This window comes from Nannobrachium achirus (genome assembly GCF_963921795.1).
Source record: "Nannobrachium achirus genome assembly, chromosome: 6".
Taxonomy (NCBI): Eukaryota; Metazoa; Chordata; class Actinopteri; order Myctophiformes; family Myctophidae; genus Nannobrachium; species Nannobrachium achirus.
Window position 1 is genome coordinate 44,210,233 of NC_137815.1, and position 21,718 is coordinate 44,231,950.

A 21,718-nucleotide genomic window follows, 5' to 3' on the forward strand; every position below is an offset into this window, starting at 1 on the left:
TCGCTTTGTGAGCTCGTAGATCGGCATTTTTTGCTAGCTTTCGTGTGACGCCGTAGCATGACAAAGTAGGGCATTAATTTACATTAAAAAACATACAAAGTTCAAACGAACGTGGAGATATGAGGTTTCCACCGGACGAGCGACGATTTTGGCTTTTCACACCCGCCTTTCCCATAAACGAACCATTGCCTCCATAAATCACTGGACAAACAGAGACTTGTGCGAAAAACCCTGAAAGGTTCAAAGATTTATGTAACGCATTCATGTTTTCCACTTCCTCATTTTAGTGCTCCGCTGGTGGAGCCCGGCTAATAAAAGGTCCTATTAATATTTCCTGTTGCTTAGCAACGGCAGGCAGCAAGTAATAGCATTCCGTGGAAAAATAGATGACCGATAAGGAAAAATTCAATTCTTTTCTCATCTCCTGGGAGGAAAGTACCTTATTTCTCTGGCAATGTGATATGAAACTGTAGTTGTATATTAAGAAATATCTTTAAAAGAAATAGAAGTTATTTTCCAATTTCATTTTTTTCCCTCCTTCTTTCTTTTCCCGAGGAAGTGTTATTTTTTTTCTTCATTGCTGTCTTGAACATCAACCCCGTCCTTTTTCTAACTGATAAAGTCAATTAACCTCCAGGATTAGGCTAATCAGAGGATAAGGTGCGGACTTAATTTCCTTTTTTAATCAGAGACCCTTAAGAAGTGGTGTTGAATGGCACACGCACATATAACCGTAATTGGAGAGGTTCAATTGCACCGTATTCATGCTGGAGTTTTAATTTACACTTATGATAGGCAGGCCTATACATATTGTACAGTGCATAGATTGGCCTCCCTCCCATGCTGAATAATTCATAATCCATACTCAGTCATGCGAGGGTGTCCCGTGCCGAAACTCAGATCTACAAGCCCGCAACGTGTCGCACCGCAACGCGTCGCACCGCAACGCGTCGTGAGCATTGTAGATCTGCTATTTTCTCCGGACACGACTACCTATTATCCGGGCTTACTGTAAGGTGCCAAACCTCATCAGGTCCTCTGTCCAATGAATCAATTTTATGACTGTAATCACCCATAATCACCGGAGATCTTAAGTGACACCGCGATAGGTAATTAATCACGTTGGCCCGAATCAGAAGACAAACAAAACTAAGGAAAAGAAAAACAAGATGTTTCATATTGCTGAGCATGTTGTGTCGCCACACACTCCTCTGCACTGCAGATGGCATCAACATTGGCGTTGGAGCAACAAACAGAAGCCAAAAGGAACAACGGGGAGAGAGAGAGACTCAGCTGCGGCTGATAGCACAGTGTTATGAAGGAGATACATAGATAAAGGATTTCATATTACACTTAGCCACGGGCCCCTGCTGCGATTTATCATGCCATGAAATCATGTCCATATTGCACTGTGCCCTATCTGAGCCATCCATCAGCTCATTGTGCTCTCTCACCAAGAGGAATATTCTGCACTGGTGGCGATGAAGAACTAGGGGACCTCTCCTCTTCTACCGCCATGCAGCCAACAATTCAGCACAACGTCATGCTAAACAACGTGCATATACTGTGAGAGCGGGTTGATTCAAAATGGAGATAATGCTCTGTGTATTTAACTAACACAGTTAATAGCACACTTTGATTAATCCAGGACCAGCGCTCATGACTGTTATTTTTTATTTTATATTGTTTAGACCAGTGGTCTTCAACAAGGGGTCCGGGACCCCTAGGGGGGCCTCAGAGTTACTACAGGGGGTCCTTCAAATCTTTGTGTGATAAGAACTTTATTTTTTTGTACACTAACCACTTGAACCATAGTCTATTCTATGTGGAACATGTAGATCGGCTATTCTTGGCAAAGAGGTTTGGTGTAGAGGGAAAAGAAAAGCAGTCTAAGTATTGACGGTTCAAGTCGTTTAATGTCTAAAATTACACATCAAACCAACAACCTACACTGATGATAGTGCTGTCAAAGAAGTCTAAGCTGTCCAAGAAATCTATCAACATTTTTAATCTGCAACATAATTTTATACAATACGTAGTGGGGGTCCCTGCTTCATCTCTTTATCAGCCTGAAAACGTTGAAGAACCCTGGTTTAGACAACGCGTGCACTAGGTTCTTGGTTTACCCATGATCACTGAGGCACTACACTGTCTCTCTGCGTTTGATGTATGTGCTTACCTTGCTCCTTCTAAGTCGTTCTGGATAAAGACAAGAGCATCTGCTAAATGCCCAAATTGTAAATTGTGATGAGCATAAATGATACTCTGTCTGTGTACAGTAGACAGCTACTGTACCAGACGCCATCCATGAACACACACGTAGAGACTGATTGAATTTCTAGAGATGATAAAAGTGATGTTGACGTGTTTCCTTTTACTGCACAAATGACAGACATGTTAATCCATAATGTGGACTACATTATACTAGTAAGTATGGACACGTTTGGAATACATTCACCCGTAGTTATAAACACACAAACCCCATGTAATTAGTTGACCAGTGTCCCCCAGGGGTCTGTCCATGGTCCCCTCCTTTTTTCGCTCTACACCAGTTGTTTTCAGTGGCCTGGGGACCATCAGTGGTCCTTGAGGGGGTTCCAGGTGGTCTCCAGCTAAATGATGGAGAGTTGGTAACCAAATGGACCCGTATAGATCTTTATAACTCTTGAGAGAACCAAATGGACCCTTACCAGTGTTGAATTAGTCTTGGGTCGCGCGCCTCTGCCTCCCCATATCTTTTCTGAGCAGGTGGTCTCGCCTCTCACGCAAACGGACATGCACTGATCCCAAACCCCCCAAGTTCACACCTCGCCAACACTTTAGTGTCACCTAAGGGTGTTTTAACAAAGAAACAAGCCTATATGCAGGTATCAATAGACCTGTATAGTAGGTGTTGAGCGACGTTTGCGGGATGTTTCTATATAAGCGACCCCCCAAACATTGAATCACCAATGCACCACTGAACCTTACGGGTCCATTTGGTTTCATTTTACGTTCTCAAGAGTAACATTATTGTTAACCCATTCAGAACGGGTACACTATATTGTATATCATTATTTTATGCTTTAACTATTGAAAAATAGCAGATATACAAGCTCACAGCGCGGCACAGAGTGACGCGCTGTGAGCTTGTAGATCTGCTATTTTTGAAAAATCGTGAAAATTTGAATTTTGACCTCATTCTATAAGTGTCTTTTGAATCCCTCTAAGATTTTTTGAAAAACCTATGTGTCTATGTCAGAAATTTGGCCAGCCATCGTCAAAGAAAAGGTCCTTTTCACTTAACTGGAGCTCAGTTAGTCTGTTCTTGAGAGACTACTATGTCAGTGGTTCTCAAACATTTTCATGTGAAGGACCCCCAAAATGACATGTATTTGGCCATGGACCCCCATCTCAAAATATTTAGTTCCAGGGACCACCCAGAAGCAAAATCTGAGTTACAAACGTTCGCTTTGAAAATAAATATATTCAAAGATTTGCACACATTTTCACGACTTCTTTCAAAAATAGCAGATCTACAAGCTCGCAGCGCGGCACTCGGTGCCGCGCTGTGAGCTTGTATATCTGCTATTTTTCACTGATTAAAGCATTCAATAATTCTAGGCCTAAATGGGTTTTAAACATCTGCATTACGTAATTTACAAGTCTACACAGTTAAAGATTTATTTTATTTTGATCAACTCCTATGGTACTGTACCTACCACATCAATACAGCATGGAATTGTGATCTGATCCAACGACAACTAAATATTCTAAGTCTTGGGTCTGAGAGGCTATGTCTCATCAAATGTCTGTGGTCCGTGGCTCAAATGCAGAATAAACAATGGACTTTGATATCAAAAGTGTTGAAAACCACTGCTCTACACCAAACATCTTCGCCGAAAATGTCGCAAATTGTTCACCTATTTACGCAGAATGCTCACCTATTAATGCCCAGAATAGGGATGCTAGGTGTATGTCTCCATTCCGACATTCAGACATGTTTCCTTTCCGACATGTCTCCATTCAGACACTAATCCTATCTCTTACCCTAACCCTAACCTTAACCTCTATGGAAGTGTTGCCACTCCGACAATAAGAAGTCACTGTCTGAATGGAGACATGTCCCCGGGATGCTAGCCTAGGATTCATGTGGTTACACATGCAGTGGGCTGGTTGTTACACTCAGCTGAGAGAAGTGAGATGTGATTACAGTGGGATCATAATGAACGGCAGCAGGTCATTTGTGTAATGGTCCATTTTCTGCTGCATTTGTTAAGAGTTCAGGTCCACCACAGCTGGGGAAATATAGGTGAAGATGTGCTCCTGTCAGGAACCTGTGAAGGTTGAGCGCAACGGGGAGTTTATACACGTATGCAAATCAGCTGCTGGTTAGCATAATTGTTGGAATGACCCCCGTCCTCGGGGGAGGATGGGGGTGCACGTGTCTTGTTACCTCCCGCATGCACGCACGCACGCACACACACACGCACGCACGCACGCACGCACGCACGCACGCACGCACGCACACACACACACACACACACACACACACACACACACACACACACACACACACACACACACACACACACACACACATACTGTGGTGGGTCGAGCAGCTAGTACCTTTACTCAAGTACTGTACTTAAGAGCAGTCTTGTGTGCTTTTACTTCACATGAGCCCTATTTTATACTCAGGCTGTTAAAGAATAGCCAACCTACAAGCTCACAACGTAGTAGATCTGAGCAACTTATTGCTCAACTTATTTTTAACAAATCTGAATACAAAACATTTTGTATTCAGTATTTCGATGCCAATACTTACGTTTTTACACACTCGTGGCTTCTCATGCATCTATGGTGCATTTCTGTTGTGCATGCGCGCACACACCCGCGTACCACGCATGCTGTACACACACGCACACACACACACACGCACACACATACACTTGCACACACTCACTAACACACTCACACACACACACACACACACACACGCACACACGCACACACGCACACACGCACACACTCGCACACGCGCGCTCACGCACAGTGGCACACCTGCTGTGTTTTGACATAGCAGTCAGCGGTCTCATTAGCGGGGAGCGGAGGAGCTGTGCCTTCTCCTGTCAGGGGCGTGTGTCCCTGTCGCTCCTCACAACCGTCTCCCTGCGCGTCCTCATGTCAGACGACACTCTGATTCTCCACTGACACCACCCTTTGTGAGGTGAACCCCGAGACACGCCCGACTCCCCGGCTGGAAGGTGGAGCGAGGTGGAGGAAGAGAAGAGAGAGAGGGAGAGAGAGAAAGAGAGAGAGAGAGAGAGAGAGAGAGGGAGGGAGAGAGAGAGGGGGGGGGGTAGAAAGAATGAATAAGAGAGAAAGAATCAGAGGACAAGAGAGATAGAGAGAAAGAGAGTTTAACCCAGTAAGACGTGGAAAATTCCTGAAAGAAAATCTAAATCCTAATGGTTTTTTTGAAAAACGTATGTTTCTTTATCTGTGGTGTTTTTCATGCCAAGGACCCCTAGAGTTATATGTATTTGACTGCGGACCCCTCTATCTCAAAATATTTTGTTCCAGCGACCCCCCCAGAAGCAAAGATTTGAGAAATGTTCGCTTTAAAAGAATATAGAAAATATATATATATATATATATATATATATTTTCAAAAATAGCAGCGCGCTATGAGCTTGTATATCTGCTATTTTTTGAATATTCAAAGTACAAAAAAAGAATGGTTAATGTGGTTACGTGACACATGATGCGTTCCCGGGCTTAGCGGGATAAAAGCACAAGAAGGCTCTGACATTAGCAGTAATGAGGAACATGGAGGATTGTGCCAAGGGGGACACGACAACATTTCTATCTGCAAATCAAGCGCTAGTGTTGTTGCCACCGCCGCTCCACTTTGAGGAGCATTCAGGGCGGTTGCAGCTTCAGTCAATAGTCAATCACAGCGACGCCATATCAGCCTCTTTGTGCCAAAGCATCCATCCAACTGTAATTTCACCACATGCCTGCTGCTTCTTCCCATTGTTGTTACTCCAAACCTGATTCATTTCATTTCAATATTTTTTGTCTGCGTGCCTTTCATTTGGAGTTTATACTGTATGTGATTGTGAGCTCACGAAGCTCTCAAAGGGTCAGTCCCAAAACTTTTTTTTAAATCCTTTGGCACGGACACTTTGTGGGCTTATTCGAGCTGTGTGGGCAACATGAGGCTATACTGCGATCTTTTATTCCTGTGTTTTTAAACTTACACTAACTGTCGTTATTTCGCTTTGCTTTTTTGAGAGCGGATTTTCTTTTTCTTCTCATCCTCTGCCAAATTAATTACTTGATCACAGTTCAGCGAAGGAGGTGCAAGACCAGCTACTTAGTACCTCTCAGTTTGCCTGTTGTTTAAACGGAATGATCTGAAGTAGTTGACCCTAAACTGTCATGTTTTGGCAACAACAGGTGACTTGCCAAGCTGAGACTTTCTCAGTGCCGTTGGCAGGTACAGCGGCATATCTGGAATATGCTTCCTTATTACAGTCATATCAAAGACCTCTTGTTTTATTGAACGATTTCTTTTTTTGGTATATAATAAAGTTAGCGTGGGCCATCCTCCAAGTGCATGCGTCTAACAGGGCTTTATCGAATCATTGAAACACTTTTCATTATTATTATCAGCACTTCTCGCTCTGTCTGGAACATCCCAGCATCTTCATCCCTCTAATGGCTGTGAGCCACAGTGGAGGCGTTCTGCCGTTGCTTTGAGACTTAAGTCGTGTATGATTCATAAATCCACTCAACCATTAGCAATCCTTAGCTTAAATGACCCCCTGGGTGGCATATAAAATATATACTGTGTAATACAGTATATCGTCACTGTCAGACAGAAACCTTGTATCTACAACTTTCAAATGTTTTTTCGTAAATTAAAGCCCTACTGTATCTTACAAAAGTCTTGCACAAACGTTGTGAAAATAGCAGATCTACAAGCATTCAACGCCTCGCCTCGCATCTCGCGACACGAGGCGTGTTGTGCTTGTACCGGTAGATCAGCTATTTTCACTACTTGAAATTGTTATTAAAACAATAACCAAAAAAAGGAAGGGTTTGGACATACGATATACTGTACATAATGTACAGTAAGGCTGGGCAATGTATTGAAAATGTACCTTCATCAATCAAGGTATCAACATGCGAGGTATGCATACCGATGAAGAAGGCTTGAAATGAGGAGGTATTGGTGTATGTGTCAAATTAATTAAAAGACACACTATGCATGCACGTAGCACAAGCAAAAAAGCAGTCCATCTGTAACCAGGTGATGTGGTTATTTCAATAAAACACCACACACCATATCGTCACTGTCGGGCAGAAACCTTGTATCTCCAAGTTTCAAATGTGTGCGTTTTTTTCGCGAAGTAAAGCCCTGCTTCATCAGACAAGGCCGTCGCACAAAAGTAGTGAAAACAGCAGATCTACAAGCACAGTGCTTGTAGATCGGCTGTTTTCACTCGTTTTCACTAGTTTCAAATGATGAAAACGAACGGTTTTGGACATACAAGGTTTCCACCCGACAACGACGATATAAAAGCTTTATAAGCCAAAAAGATGAATGAAGGGAAGGAGGGAGAAGGAAGAGAAGAGGGGGGGGGGGAAGAGGAGGTGTGCAGCTTGAAGGCTCTCAGAGAAAGGAGCTGTTAGCATTCTGCCCTGAGGGTGAATCAGGAGTAGCTTTGAGGGGCCACGCGAGGCCCGGCCGCCGCTGGGCTGGCTCCCTAGTATACCTAAAGGCCCCGTGTTTACCCGCCGCGTTGCTCGGGCTCGGCAGCGGCGCGCGTTTGAAGGATCAGTCTCGAACGCGCCTCTAATTAAAGCTGTCATGCCCGGGCGCCTGCAGGGATAATGTTCTATTATTATAGTCATTTGTTTCAATTAAACGCTGGGTGATTTTACAATAGCTGCCGTGAACCTGTGTGAGTGAGCCATCACTCTAAACAAGATGGCTCCAGTCAAGCAGGGAGCGGGGCGGGCTGGGGGTGGAGGGGAGGTGAGGGAGGGAGAGGCTGAGGAGGTCCCAGAGGCGCACAGAGCCATTGATCATGACGCGCTCAAACGGGGGGGGGGGGCGCCGCGCAGGACGGGCAGAGAGCTAGTGATACTCACTGCTGGACGGACATCTTCAGATTAATAGACTTTAAAAAGTATAGAGGCGCATATACTTACGGGTCAATTTATTTATACTTTTTTCTAGATTCTTATCCCACGATTTTGTAACCATTTTTTCACCCAGCGCCAGTTGCCTAAGCTGTAATCCTGGACGCTGTACACCCTCCCTCTGCCAACCTGGGGAGAGCCCCGAACTGAGCTCATGCTTCCTTCAGTGCATGAGAAGTGAGCAGGCCGCTTGTTATCACCTGACTAGGGGGAGTTTCCCCGGGTAGGACGTGGCACGTGGAAGGAACACGTTATTCCAACCAGTTCCTTTCCCCTCCATCAGGCACCCTGGCTGACCAGAGGGAGGCAGTATAGAGATCAGGATTACTGCATGTTTTTGTGAGGGTAGCTACCCTTGGGGACACAGGGAGAACATGCAAACTCCACACAAGGTCCATTCTTTTTACGGTTTCTACTCATTCTTTTTACACTCTCAAGTTAAATTAACACTCCGGATTCTACTGCTGTATATATCCACCAACGTAACTTTATCTATACATTCATTCCGTACAGTAGTGATTCTCAACCTTTTCAATTTCAAGGACCCCCAATTTGATATTCATTATTAGGCCACAGACCCCCATCTGATACAATTTACTACATTGTAACATCCTGAGTATTAATTTCACTCTGAACCATTTGGTTCTGTTTGTACATTCTCAGATACAGATCCATAAGTGTCCTTTTAAGTCCTCTATCGATACTTTTCTGTGGACCCTCTGGAACCCCCTCAAGGACCTCTGGGGTTCCCCAAACCCCATGTTGAGAACCAGTGCTGAGTCAAGACCTTGATATGGATGGATGATAGAACTGGATGGGAATTAACCAGCACATCTGGACTTGATCAACTGAGGACTTTTTCTTTTCTAAACATTGAAAATCATTTGGTGGTTATTAGATCCAACCTTAATACAAATGTTGAGAAGGATCGCTTTAACATTAGCGACTCAATTACAGTTTTCATTTGCATTCACGCCGTTGATCGAACGGAAATTGAACTGACCCCGGTGCCGCTGTAAAGAAATACCAATAGAAATGGCTGTAATATTAGACAGCGCTAATAAGGCTGGAGTTGGAGTGCAACGTCTATTGATTCTTTGGCAGAGAGAGGCTTGTTTATTATGACGCCAGTCAGCGCTATGAAACCTTGCATTGCAATCAACCGTCTAATTTAAATTAGGGCACAGATGCCAATCTTGCATAAGAAGCATAAGGACAGAGGAAGGTTAGCCGTGTTCTCCCTCTCCTCTCCTCTCCTCTTCCTCCTTGTAGATGTTACAGAGCCCCCCCTCCCCCCCTCTCCCTCTTCTCCGTGCTGATGGTCAAATCCCCTTAGCTAAATCAAATGGTGCAGGCAATTGGGGCTGGCCGTGAAAACCATTTCAAAGGTAAGGTCAGCAGGAGCAGAGGAACAATGGCTTTCTGATATTCCATCTTGCACACAATGTGCTACGCGTAATTGGAAAGCCTTTGTTATTTGACTCCCATTTGACTATGATGTACAAGATGTGAATATAAACAGGACAGGCAGTGGGCTGTGGGTTTCCACACTGTCCTGGCTTCACACATCACAGTGGGGGTCTGCTGGGCGCTCATCACCAAAAAGCAATATCCAACTGTCCCCTAGCTAACGCTGCAGATGGATTCTGCTACTTTGGGGCATTTGGGCTCAATTCCCTCTCTCCCTCTTTTTCTCTCATGGCTTCCCACCATGTTCAGAAAAAGCTAAGGTATGGCAACATGAAGGCGCGCGTGCAAGACACCAGTCATGTTGCCATACCATAGCAACAGGCATGATACATTTATTTTAAGAAGTACATTTTATTTCTTTCTCAGTTTCCACGGTTTCTTGGGCTGGATATGGCAGCCTGGAACGGTTGTTCAAGTGCAGCTAAACTTGGCATGTTAGTAAACGTGCCACAATTAACAATAATGCATTGCACCTGTGCAGCTGACCCGCAGAACCTGGGAATATACCATTTTGTCATGATGGGGAGAATACAAGTGTGGAGAATACAATTATAATACCTCGTTAAAGTGACCATTTTGTTAAATTTTGCATTTGTAGTTATTTTACTGTAATTTAACAACATAATAACCATCACAGATAGACACAGAGACATTCACTCTGTAAGGGAGGCTTCCTTAAATACGGCTTGCATTCACTATAGCTCTGCTTGTCTTGGATCCGAAGCTTCGGATCCGCTGCTGCTTAGCTGCCTCCTCCACCCCACCCTCCACCTTTTAATCAGAGTCTGGCATAGGCTCAAATACTTGTGATGTAGTGTGTCTGCTGATTCAAGCTAATATGTCATTATATTGCTATTGGTACGGCCATTGTATCCCTATGGGGGTTTTGCTTAACGTTCCCTGATTGTGCATGCCTAGCAAACTGCTCGGACAAAATACACAGAACATGTCAGAACACGGAGCCCTTTAACGCCAAGTTTAACTATTAAATCTACTTTGACATGAGTGTTCCTGACTAAATTATACTCTGGGATCCTCAGTGTTAATTTACTGTCAGAGACAGAGTACAAATGGAACCAGGTCCATTTGGTTCCTATAGCTGTCAATCATTAATCATTTAGCTGGGGACCCCCCTGGAAAACCCCTAGGTTTTCCAAACACTCTCACAATGAGGATGGATGAAATAACGCTGAATGACTTCAACATGAACCTAGATAAGCTGAAATGCTGACTCTCAATATACTACAGTATGCTATATCTATTGCCATCTACAAAACCAGCTCCACTATAAAACTATAATGACTAACAGAGATGAGATTAGATTAGAATATTCTTCCACTGTATGCAGAATCAAAACATAATAATCATCAAGGTCAAATAAAATAAAATAAAGCAAAATAAAGCAACGTAAACTATTTAAAATGTGTAATGAAAAATAATGTAAAATAAGAACACAATGCACAGCCCCCTCTCTCAGCAAACCACGTGGATGCCACCATTAGCCAGGGAATTAGCATACAGTACCTATGGCAACCATCAACCGTTGTCAGATTCTTTCATAATATTTGTACAGCCGTCAGCCAGCAGCTTTATTTAGCCTGGGCCTGATGGTGCTGCTGATAACGTCTTGTTCTGTCTGTCTCACACAGGTGAAAGGCTAGGACCAACAGACATTTAGTAAAAAAGAGAAGGAAAAAAAAGGTTATTAGCAGGCAACCATCACGGTGTGAGTGGTTGACAGTATCACCTCTGATATCGTTGTTGGAAACCTTGTATGCAGTGGCGTCAGTTCAGCAAAAGCTAGGGTATGGCAAAGATGGGAGTCCTCATGGAAAATAGGCATTACATTTTGTATAACACGGTTCTATTGTGAAAATAGCAGATCTACATGCTCACAACGCCTCGCAGCGAGCATGTAGATCTGCTATTTTCACAATGTCTAAAAAAAACAAGTTTTGACAGTTTGTTTACACAGGTTTCTACGGTTTCTTGGGCTGGATATGGCAGCCTGGAACGGTTGTTCAAGTGCAGCTAAACTTGGCATGTTAGTAAACGTGCCACAATTAACAATAATGCATTGCACCTGTGCAGCTGACCTGCGGAACCTGGGAATATATATTGTCAAGATGGGGAGAATATAATTATACTGACCTTGTTAAAGTGACCATTTTGCATTTGTGGTTATTTTACTGTAATTTAACAACATAATAACCAGCACAGATAGACAAAGAGTAGGGCAGCTGCATACCCCTGCCATACCCAATTGACGCCCCTGCTTGTATGTCCAAAACTTTACTTTTTAGAGCTGTGCTAACCCCTCCAATACGTGACTTATGATTGTTCATGTGGGGAAAATAAGTATTTGATTTCTCTATTACATAGAATAGAATGGAGAAAATTGCAGAATGGATAATTGCAGAAGAATGGATTTTAGGATTGTTCAAGCTTCAAGTGACTTCACAATATATACTGTAATATGAACAGGTATGACCCCAGACATCGTCCTCATTAAAATCCTCAGTGCTCATTAGTGTGGTTTCCCTAACAAGGGCGGTAAAATCTCGATATTTCGATGTTCCATTAGTCCGACTAAAGGTTAGGGTTAGGGTTAGGTTTTAGGGTTAGGTTTAGGCATAGTTTTACTGAGGTTAGGGTAAGGGTTAGGGTTAGGTTTAGGCAGTAGTAGCATTCACCAGGTTAACATACACCAGGTTAGCATTCACCAGCGTCAGCAGGTTAGCATTTCACCAGGTTAGCATTCACCTGTGTCGGACAAATGTGACGTCGAACTATCGAACGTCATTATAATGCTACGCTCCCAACAGGGCAACCAGACTATAGTGCTTGTAAGACTTTCTTCCATCTTTCCGGATAAACTTTATTTGCATGCTCCATTCAGGTATGCAATACCCGTTGTACAAATGCCTGAGTGCACAAAGCACCCAGTGTTAGAACCCAGGGGCGTCAATTGGGTATGGCAGGGGTATGCAGCTGCCATACCATGCATGGGTGCAGAGGGGAAAATAAAAGTTGCTTTTAAATATAAATCCATGAATGTCTCTTTGTCTATCTGTGCTTTTATTATGTTGTTAAATTACAGTAAAATAATGCAATGCAAAATTTAACAAAATGGTCACTTTAACAAGGTATTATAATTATATTCTCCACACTTTTATTCTCCCCATCTTGAAAAAAAAAACAAAAAACGGTATATTCCCAGGTTCCGCAGGTATGGCACTTTGTGCGCGTGCAAGACACCAGTCATGTTGCCATACCTTAGCTTTTTCTGAACTGACACCACTGGCAGAACAGAACCCCTTACAACAGTTATAAGTGAGCACCGGCCTGCTGGGGAACGATGCAAGTTGTGAATGCATGGTAGGTACTAGGTCCTACATGCGCGTGTGACCAGTGAGATTCATATAACCGGCCATGTGGCCGAATAGGGGAGAGTGTTTTCTGCAGGTCTTTCAGTCCGAGTGTATCAAAGGGTGCGTTCGGAAATGCGCACCGGGTGTGTGCTCAGTGTAGTGAGTGCCTAAACCCAACCCTAATCCTAACCCTAACCTCAGTAAAACTATGCCTAAAACTAACCCCAACCCTAACCAGACCCGGTGCGCATTTCCGAACGCACCCTTTGATACGCTCGGACTGAAAGACCTGCAGAAAACACTCTCCCGGCCGAATAGCCTCCATATTATTGCGACCGTAAGGTCGCAGTTTAGTATCAAAACCTCCACCGGCCGTCCGTCCCTGAGTCACACGTCACACGTCACACCTTTGCCCTGCTCATATCTCCGCATCAGTATGACATCACACTGCTGACATCAGTATGACATCACACCGTACACAAATGACCCCTATATAAGACCGGCATTGTCTGTCGTACATTTCGGTCAATTCCAGTGGGGATGCCATTGAAAAGTTAATCTAGTTGTACAAAGTAATCAAAGAATGGGTTGAATGGTAGGCTGGTTGACTGCTTTATCTGTGGAGAGTGTATGTCACTGAGAGTCCTTTTATAGCGATTGAAATCATGATGAGGTCACGATGAGTCATCTATGCCCAAATATAGATTTCTAGGTCAGATGGCCCATGGAGTTTGTGATGTCAAACCTAGCAACCCAATATAAACAAACCTGATGTCAGACCTGAAGTATCCTTTTATACCCATATATGGAGATACAGAGATCTCCATATATGGGCATATTAGAAAGCCCATATATGGGCATATACGGATGACATCAGGGATATCCATATATGGGCATAAAAGGGACAAGGGCTTACAGTTAAGAGATCTCCATATATGGGCATATCAGAAAGCCCATATATGTTCATATACTGATGACATCAGGAATATCCATATATGGGCATAAAAGGGACAAGGACTTACAGTTAAGAGATCTCCATCTATGGGCATAAAGGGACAAGGACTGTTACAGTAGATATAGAGATGTCCTTATATGGGCATACATGAACAAGGACTGACAAACACTGAGATCTCCATATAACCTATGGGAATATAAGGGACGAGGACAATGCGTAGCATTGTGAGCTTGTAGATCTATTTTCTAAATATTGTTGTACATTAAAAACTTGAAATGGGTCGTTCTGCATAGTACTTGGGATTTGTTGATGTAAATGTTCACATAGAGTGTAATAATTGGTAAAACAAACTTTTGGCCTATTTGTGGAGATAAGCGACCAACGGTCGCTTATCTCCCGATTAGGGAGTCTTACTGGTGGTAACCTCCGTGGTTGTGACATCACAGAGCCATGTCAGCGCGTCACATCAGTACAGCAAGCTTTTATACAACAGTCTGTGTGGCAGACTAATATCCATAAATGGGCATGTTATGTTAATGACATCTCCTATCCACCATTCACCCAGCATCCACCCATAAGGTAAGTTCAATAAGGCAGGATGAATCCTAGCGTCCCTATTCTGGGGTGAACATTCAGCAATAAAGGTGATCTACAGGCTTGTAGATCACCAGTTTTCCACAAAGATATTTAGTGTACACTGAAAACAGGAGAGGTTCTAATATAGAGCCCTGCAGGGGACTCTGATCAACTAAGTACAGTGCTGCATATAGGGTTTAATTGGTTTAAAACTTGCCTAAACAAGTCCTTTATTTATTTCTCCATCGTCAGCCTAACCTCTGCGCATGTAATTTGCATAACTGTAACTTCCCACTGAGATTCATCAATTGCGTTTTTTGCTTCGCAATGTGGCGGCATATTGCACTTCTATATATTTTTCCGGGTGATGACTGAGTTTGCCTTTTCTTCATTAGTCGGGATAGAACACTCAGCTGTAATGAAAAAGAGTTAAAGCTATGAAGTATGAGGCTGAACGTGAAAAATGGCAGAGGGAACGTGCACTGGTTTCACAGCAAATCAACAAATGCCATGAATTATTCTGTGTGATTGATGGCTGCAGTCACCGGGGCTCCACCACCCCTCCATGTCCTCAGAAGGTAGTTAATTATGTCTCGAGATGTCACGCGCTGTTCTATTCAACAATAATACGTCTTTTCAGTCGATATAAAAGCCATACTGTAAAAGCTGGCTTTTTGCTTTTTTTGCTTTTTTGTCAGGCAATTTATTTATAAAATAAAATACCTGATTTCTATGTGTTTTCTTTTTTTACATTTTGTCCCATAAGATAGGGAATCTTATAAGGCCATAGTCACCTGGTACAGTAACTACAGTTCAACCACTACTCACACAGTAAAATCTCAGTTCTCATTTAACTCTGTATTGGAGCATATCATATCATTGTCTCATTGGGCAGAAACCTCGTACTGTATCTCCAGGTTTCAAATGTGTATGTTTTTTTTCTTTGTAAAGTAAAGCCCTGCTTCATCATACAAGACTGTCGCACAAAACTAGTGAAAATAGCAGATATACATGCACACAACGCCTTGCGGTGCGGTGCGAGGCGTTGTGTGCTTGTAGATCGGCTATTTTCACTAGTTTAAATCATTTTTAAAATGATAAACACAAAACGAACGGTTTTGGACAGGTTTCCACCCGACAGCAACGTTATGAGTGTAGAGGTTCTATTTTTCTTTTCTGCACTCCGTTTGGGTGAAATGGACCCAAATGGAGCCTTTCTGGTAATAATAACACTGAGGATTTTACTGTGCATGCACTATTCCGCCGTCTCCTTCGTGTTTATATGAAACATGCTGTGGCTCAGATTAAAGGGTGACAATTTCGCCGGGAGGCTGTTGCTATGGAAATAGGCCTGCTGTAGCTATGATAGGCCATTCATGTTTGATTAATTGGTTTTTCAATGCTTCTTGGTTTGTGAAGACCCTTAAAGAGCAGCTCCATGGAAAATGGAAAATTAATGGATTTCTATTTCTTTCTCTTTTTACCCTCGTTTCTCTGTCTTTCTCTCTCTTCTCCTTTTCTGGTTCTTTCTCCCTTTTCTCGCTGAAGATATTTTCCCTGTGTTTTAAGAGGTGTGGAATGATGGTGTTTTGAATTATGATTGGAAGTTGGAGGGTGTAGTAGTAGTGGTGGTGGTGGTGGTGGTGGTGGTGGTGGTGGTAGGGAGGGAGGGTAGAGCATGGTTATTTGAAATGCAAAAGGAATGTCTTTGTTCACGGCTGCCTTTTGTTAGTAGCTGCTGAGGCAAACACGGAATCTAATGTCCTGTGAATATTAGAAGTTTTCAAAGCAAGCCGGAGCCTCTTACAACATTACTTTGCAGTGCATTTTTATTCCGGGGAACCTACTGGGACCAATTATGATTAGAGAGGCAAGCCTTCATCTCTGAACCTCTGCTCATGTTTATCAAGACCTCATATACGAGGGCTCTTTCAATTTGATCTTTTTAGCACAGCGCTAATGTGTAATGTATTATTTAACTCATGAATGTTTAACAGCACTAATAAATGCTAGTTCATCACTTTCTGATCTGTAAATTGCCAAACATTCTCCATTTATGCCGGCATTAAAAGCATACTTTGGTCCGCGTTCGAGTTATGTCCCGATGCATCTTGAAGAAAAGCTTTTGATGTAGTTATTATTGAAGATGTTTAAAGACTCTTAAAAGCATAACTTTATGAAAGGTTAATGGCATCTGGCTCGGTGATAATCAGTGTTCCATTAGGCATTTCAATCTCTAATACTGATCAGTGTTTTGTTTCCATTTGGAAGGGGAAATGGTTTAAACCTGAGTGTATTATTCATAGTTAACTTGTTGTAAACACTGCTGAGTGCGGTTCATCTTTGCATAGGCAAGACAGATGTCTCTTGTTGGGTTGGAAGTCAAGTGATTATGTGATGAATGTAGTTGTTTTGGACTGCATTGTGAACCATGGAGAAATCAGTTTGTGGGCTGAGCAGATTACCATGGGAGAGAAAAAAAAAGACAGCATGTTTCTCTTAAATTCATGACTATGATAAAAAGGGAAGATAGTGCATTTGATTAATCATTGTATGATGAACAATAGGTTGGTCAAGGGCATTCATACTGCAGGATATCACTTGGTATTCAAAATTTGCCCTAAAGCACAGTCAAGGTCAAGGTAATAGCAAGCCATTGGATAAGAGCATCCAAAAGAATTGCGAGGTATCAGAGAAAATGCATTTTGTTAGGTGTAATTCAGACTGCTGCAATTTTTCCTCTGCAATGCTCCATTAGTTAAATGCCTGTGTTACAGATCTCCATTCTCCCAAGAGTCCCAAGCTCACGTTGTGAGCTTTAAATCTTATATTTTTGATAGAATATACATCACTGTCATATGACAATGTATAAAAGTATAACAAAAAACGGTTTAGTCTTGTTGCAAGTCTTTAGTTTAGCCTTACAGTGCTGACAATAGGCAATATATTGGGAGTGGGACAAAAACAGTGGGACCAGTGCACCAATCGCAGCCCCCCTCCTCTTAACCTTTTTTATGTCTTCAATGTACAATTATTTTAAAACATATTGGCCAACATTTAAAATATCGTCCCAAAGTAAAAAAAAAAAAACAGTGTGAAGTGAGCACTGCCTTTTATGAGTTCATTTCATTAAGCGCCCCACGAAGCTTGGCCAATGAGCCAAGTGTGGGACGTACATACAGACAAAGCCGGTTAGCACCGCTCAATAATACCCTGTCCAACCCTGTTTAAACGGTGGACAAGTATTTCTACACACACTAATATTTGGCTAATTGGCTTATAATGTTCTTGTTGTCTACCATAGTTTACCAGTAAAAGGCTATGAAAGACAAGTAAAAGCTGGTGTTCTTCTCTCACCCCAGATGCAGGAGATGGGTCTGGCCCACCATCAACACCATCACCACCATCACCACCACCAGCACCACCCAGACGGAGCTCATTATGACCCTGCCCGTCACCTCCCCCTGATTAGCGGCCCTAGGATACTGTCCGGCCCCATGAGCGCCCTGTCCCAGCTAAACGCCCAGGCGGGGCGGGGCGCAGCGCCCCCCCACCCCCACCACGGGTCCCCCTCGCCCCCGGGAAGTAAATCGGCCACGCCCTCCCCCTCCAGCTCCAATCAGGAAGAGGAGACTGATCCTCATTCTAAGGTACTGGTGTGGCCATTAGACCACTGTTTACCCAAGCGGTGGGTCGGGGGACACATTTTTGTGGGTCACGACACAAGTTTGTTTCCCATATTCCAAAAAATACATATCTAATATCAAAAGATTTTTTAAAGTTTAAACCAAAAATCTAAAAAACATTATTTCACAAATAAAATCAGAAAAACAAATACATAAATACATTTTTTTCTCTAGTTTAAGAACTAGAGAAAATAGCAGATATAGCGCTATCTCACAACGCGGTTCGAAGCGACGCGTTGTGAGCTTGTAGATCTGCCATTTTCACTAGTTTGGGTCCCGGGCAAATGTCTAATCTCTCCTTTGGAGCTAAAAGGTTTGGGAACCATGCACTGCCATAGACCACTGGTCCTCAACGCAGGGTCCCGGGGACCACCTAGGGGACTCCAAAGGGACCCTTACTAGGGTCTGTAACTCTGAGGTGTACAAGTGGAACCAAATGGACCCTTATTTTGGGTCCATTTGTACACTTCCTAGAGTTAAATGAACACTGTGGATTCTACAGTGTAGATGAGAGATGACCCATTGTACACTCTCTGAGTAACAGACCCGTAAAGGGTCCATTCTGACCCCTGGTGGGCCCCCAGACCCGACATTGACAACCAGTGCCATCATATCCATATGAAGGGATTGTGGATCCATCTCTTTTAGTTTAATGGAAAAATGTGTGTATGGACATGAAGAGATTGCCTACTACAGTAGTTCAAGGCTAAGATTTGCAATTTTTTTCTTTGGATCATATTATACAGTTTAGCATTGTATTTATCCAGTTGGATTCTGTTGGGGCCTTGATGTTGCAGTGACAGTAAAAGCCTTAGCCTTGCCTTCTGTAGCTGACATAATAACTTCAGAGCTAGCTGTGTGCTTCCTCGGGGGCTTGCAAGTGGCAGAGTAACAGGCAGGTATGCTGGCAATATGCCTGGGTTCACATGCTAGGCATGGAGAGGTGTGATCTAAAAGAGCAGAGGTGTGGTGTGGCATTGCTACGTCTATGCGGGTCAGGGATGGAGCAGCTTGGTGATTGTGTGGGGGAGACTCTCATCTCCACAGACACAGTAATGAAACTACACCTACTGATGGAAGTTGCAGCACCGGAGCGGCGCTTAGGTCTTGTACAATGGATGTCATTTTCTTTGCTAGCAATCATTATACAACACCAGGAAGTAGTAGACACGGCTGACCTTCAACCGATTATAGTTTGTTGTTTACACACGTTGATAAAGTTATTGTTCTCAGGTTCTTAGACGTCATTATTGTGACCGTAGGTCGCAGTTAACTATGAAAACCGGCACATCTTGTCAGCATATCCGGCTATCTGCTTATACTGTAGGTCACACCTGACACTGTGGTTCCCCTGACACATCACTGTGACAGCTGTGATGTCAGGGGAACCACTTTTAACAGAATGGGTTTGACGCTCTGACATCACGCTCTGGCTTCACTGTCTTCTACTTCTTTCGTGTATCATCGTCCTTGATGATTGGTTGACAACATTTTATTAGGGGAGGCCATGGGGCTGGCTGTCGTCTTCTCCCTGTGATGGCACACTAACAGAATTCCCTTTTATGCCCATATATGGAGTTCCCTGATGTCATCAATATCAAGCCCATATCTAACAGGACTTCATATGGGAATACCCATGGAGGCCACATCGGCCACATACCATACTAACAGAATCCATATATGGCAAAGACAGAGGGCCAAGACAGCCCATATCTGTGTGGCTGGTTCTACAGACAGGGATCTCCATGTATGGGCATAAAAGGGTATGATGTCAGATGTCATAGACATCATAGGACTTTCACTTAACGAATAACTGAGTAAGCATGTTTGGGCTCTCACAGCATATCTCCATATACAGTACATGATCTCCATATATGGGTACCAGGGGTCTCCATATGGGTGACTGGTCCGATATACATCACTGGCCAAGATGGCAAAGAATTGGCATGCTGAGGCGCATGTCGCCCTGAGGCGTCTTACCCGTACTATTGTATACTTCATTTTGATTCCAAGTATAGTGGAACTAAATAAATTCTATTGCTCCACAGAGGCAAGACAGGGAGTCTTAGAATGTATGTTTCTCAACTCAACACACATTGTATAACAATATAACAATAATCATCAACATAAAATAATTGACCACTCTCAAACCAGCGTCCCTGTACGTCAATATAGGCGTCAATATAGGCAAACATTTACAAATTCAATTGTTTTTCAATGGCAGATCTAGATTGTTGTGAGCTTGTATACTGGCCTTTCATGCTATTTAAAAAAATATTGAAAGATTGAATTGAATGATAAAACATGTCTTAAGTGTTATATAGTATACCTTAAAAATCAATGCATACACAATAGACTGTAAACATACAGAGCAGTATAACAATCTTCAGTAAGCCTATAACAGCTACGGAGCAGAGCAGATTGAATGTGCAGACTGCATAACCTGGCGAGTGTGAAAAACAGCTTTGGTGAATATTCCTCATCCCGATTCTTTGGCTCCCTAGAAATGTCAGACAGTCTCAAGCAATGGTTGCAGTTTTGCTGTTGGCGCTGGTAATTGGTAAAACAACAGAGCACACACACCGTATTTGTATTTTTTCATTTTGCACTCCTCCTGCACATATTGTATGTTTTTTTGGACAGTATCTTGCCAGAACTGCTACAGTTCAGCACGTACAGTTTAATGCTTTTGCACCATATACTGTACTTCTGCTGTATATTTGTTTTTAAATCCAAAATTGTCTGTAAATATTTATAGATTTTTGTTGTACACCTACAAGGTTATCCAGAATACTCTGCACTTTACACAATGTTCCTTTACACAATTGATACAATTATTGGTGCTAATTGTATTATGTTGTTAGCACAATCTTGCGGATCGCGCCACACCAACATTTCACACACATGCTGGTATGAATGAGCTTGACAAATACATCTAGTGAATTTAATATTGCAGCTGAAATCCATCAATGAATGGTTTGTTTGTTCTAATTTGCTAATGTCACATCAAGAGAACAAATGGTATTTTTTCCTGAAGCGATCCTATCAATACAGTCAAGTCACTTTACTGACATCATGGGAGGAGATGGTCACATGGGCTGTTTCGACCCCATAGCTCGGGAGGAAACGTTACCACTTTAACTGCTGATTGGTCAGCTGCCGTATAACCCATGGGGAAGATACAGCTTTGGCTTGTATTGATTATTCAGTAGCAATATCAGCCCTACAGGTTATAATGTATGGCACCCTATCTCTCCTTTTATCACTTGTCTTATCCAGGTCAAATAAAGGCTGAGTATATCATAAGCTATCACAATAAAATATACATTATTAAACTAGTAAGACGCCTCAGGGCGACAATGTCTTGGCCATCTGGCCAGTGATGTATATCGGACCAGTTACCCATATATGGAGACCCCTGGTACCTTCTTCTTCTTTCATGTATTGTATCATCGTCCTTGATG

The 21,718-nt window shown here is 42.8% G+C and overlaps 1 protein-coding gene across 1 annotated transcript in view; it reads left to right on the forward strand.

Moving 5' to 3' along the window:
- The window catches only part of LOC308286402 (TOX high mobility group box family member 2-like), a gene marked incomplete at both ends in the record, with an annotated part of 92,285 nt that overhangs the window by 43,336 nt on the left and 27,231 nt on the right, over window positions 1-21,718 (forward strand). Inside the window, one exon of the mRNA XM_080727399.1 lies at window positions 17,931-18,218. Coding sequence (XP_080583525.1) covers window positions 17,931-18,218 — 288 coding nt within the window. The remainder of the gene's footprint in view (window positions 1-17,930; window positions 18,219-21,718) is intronic.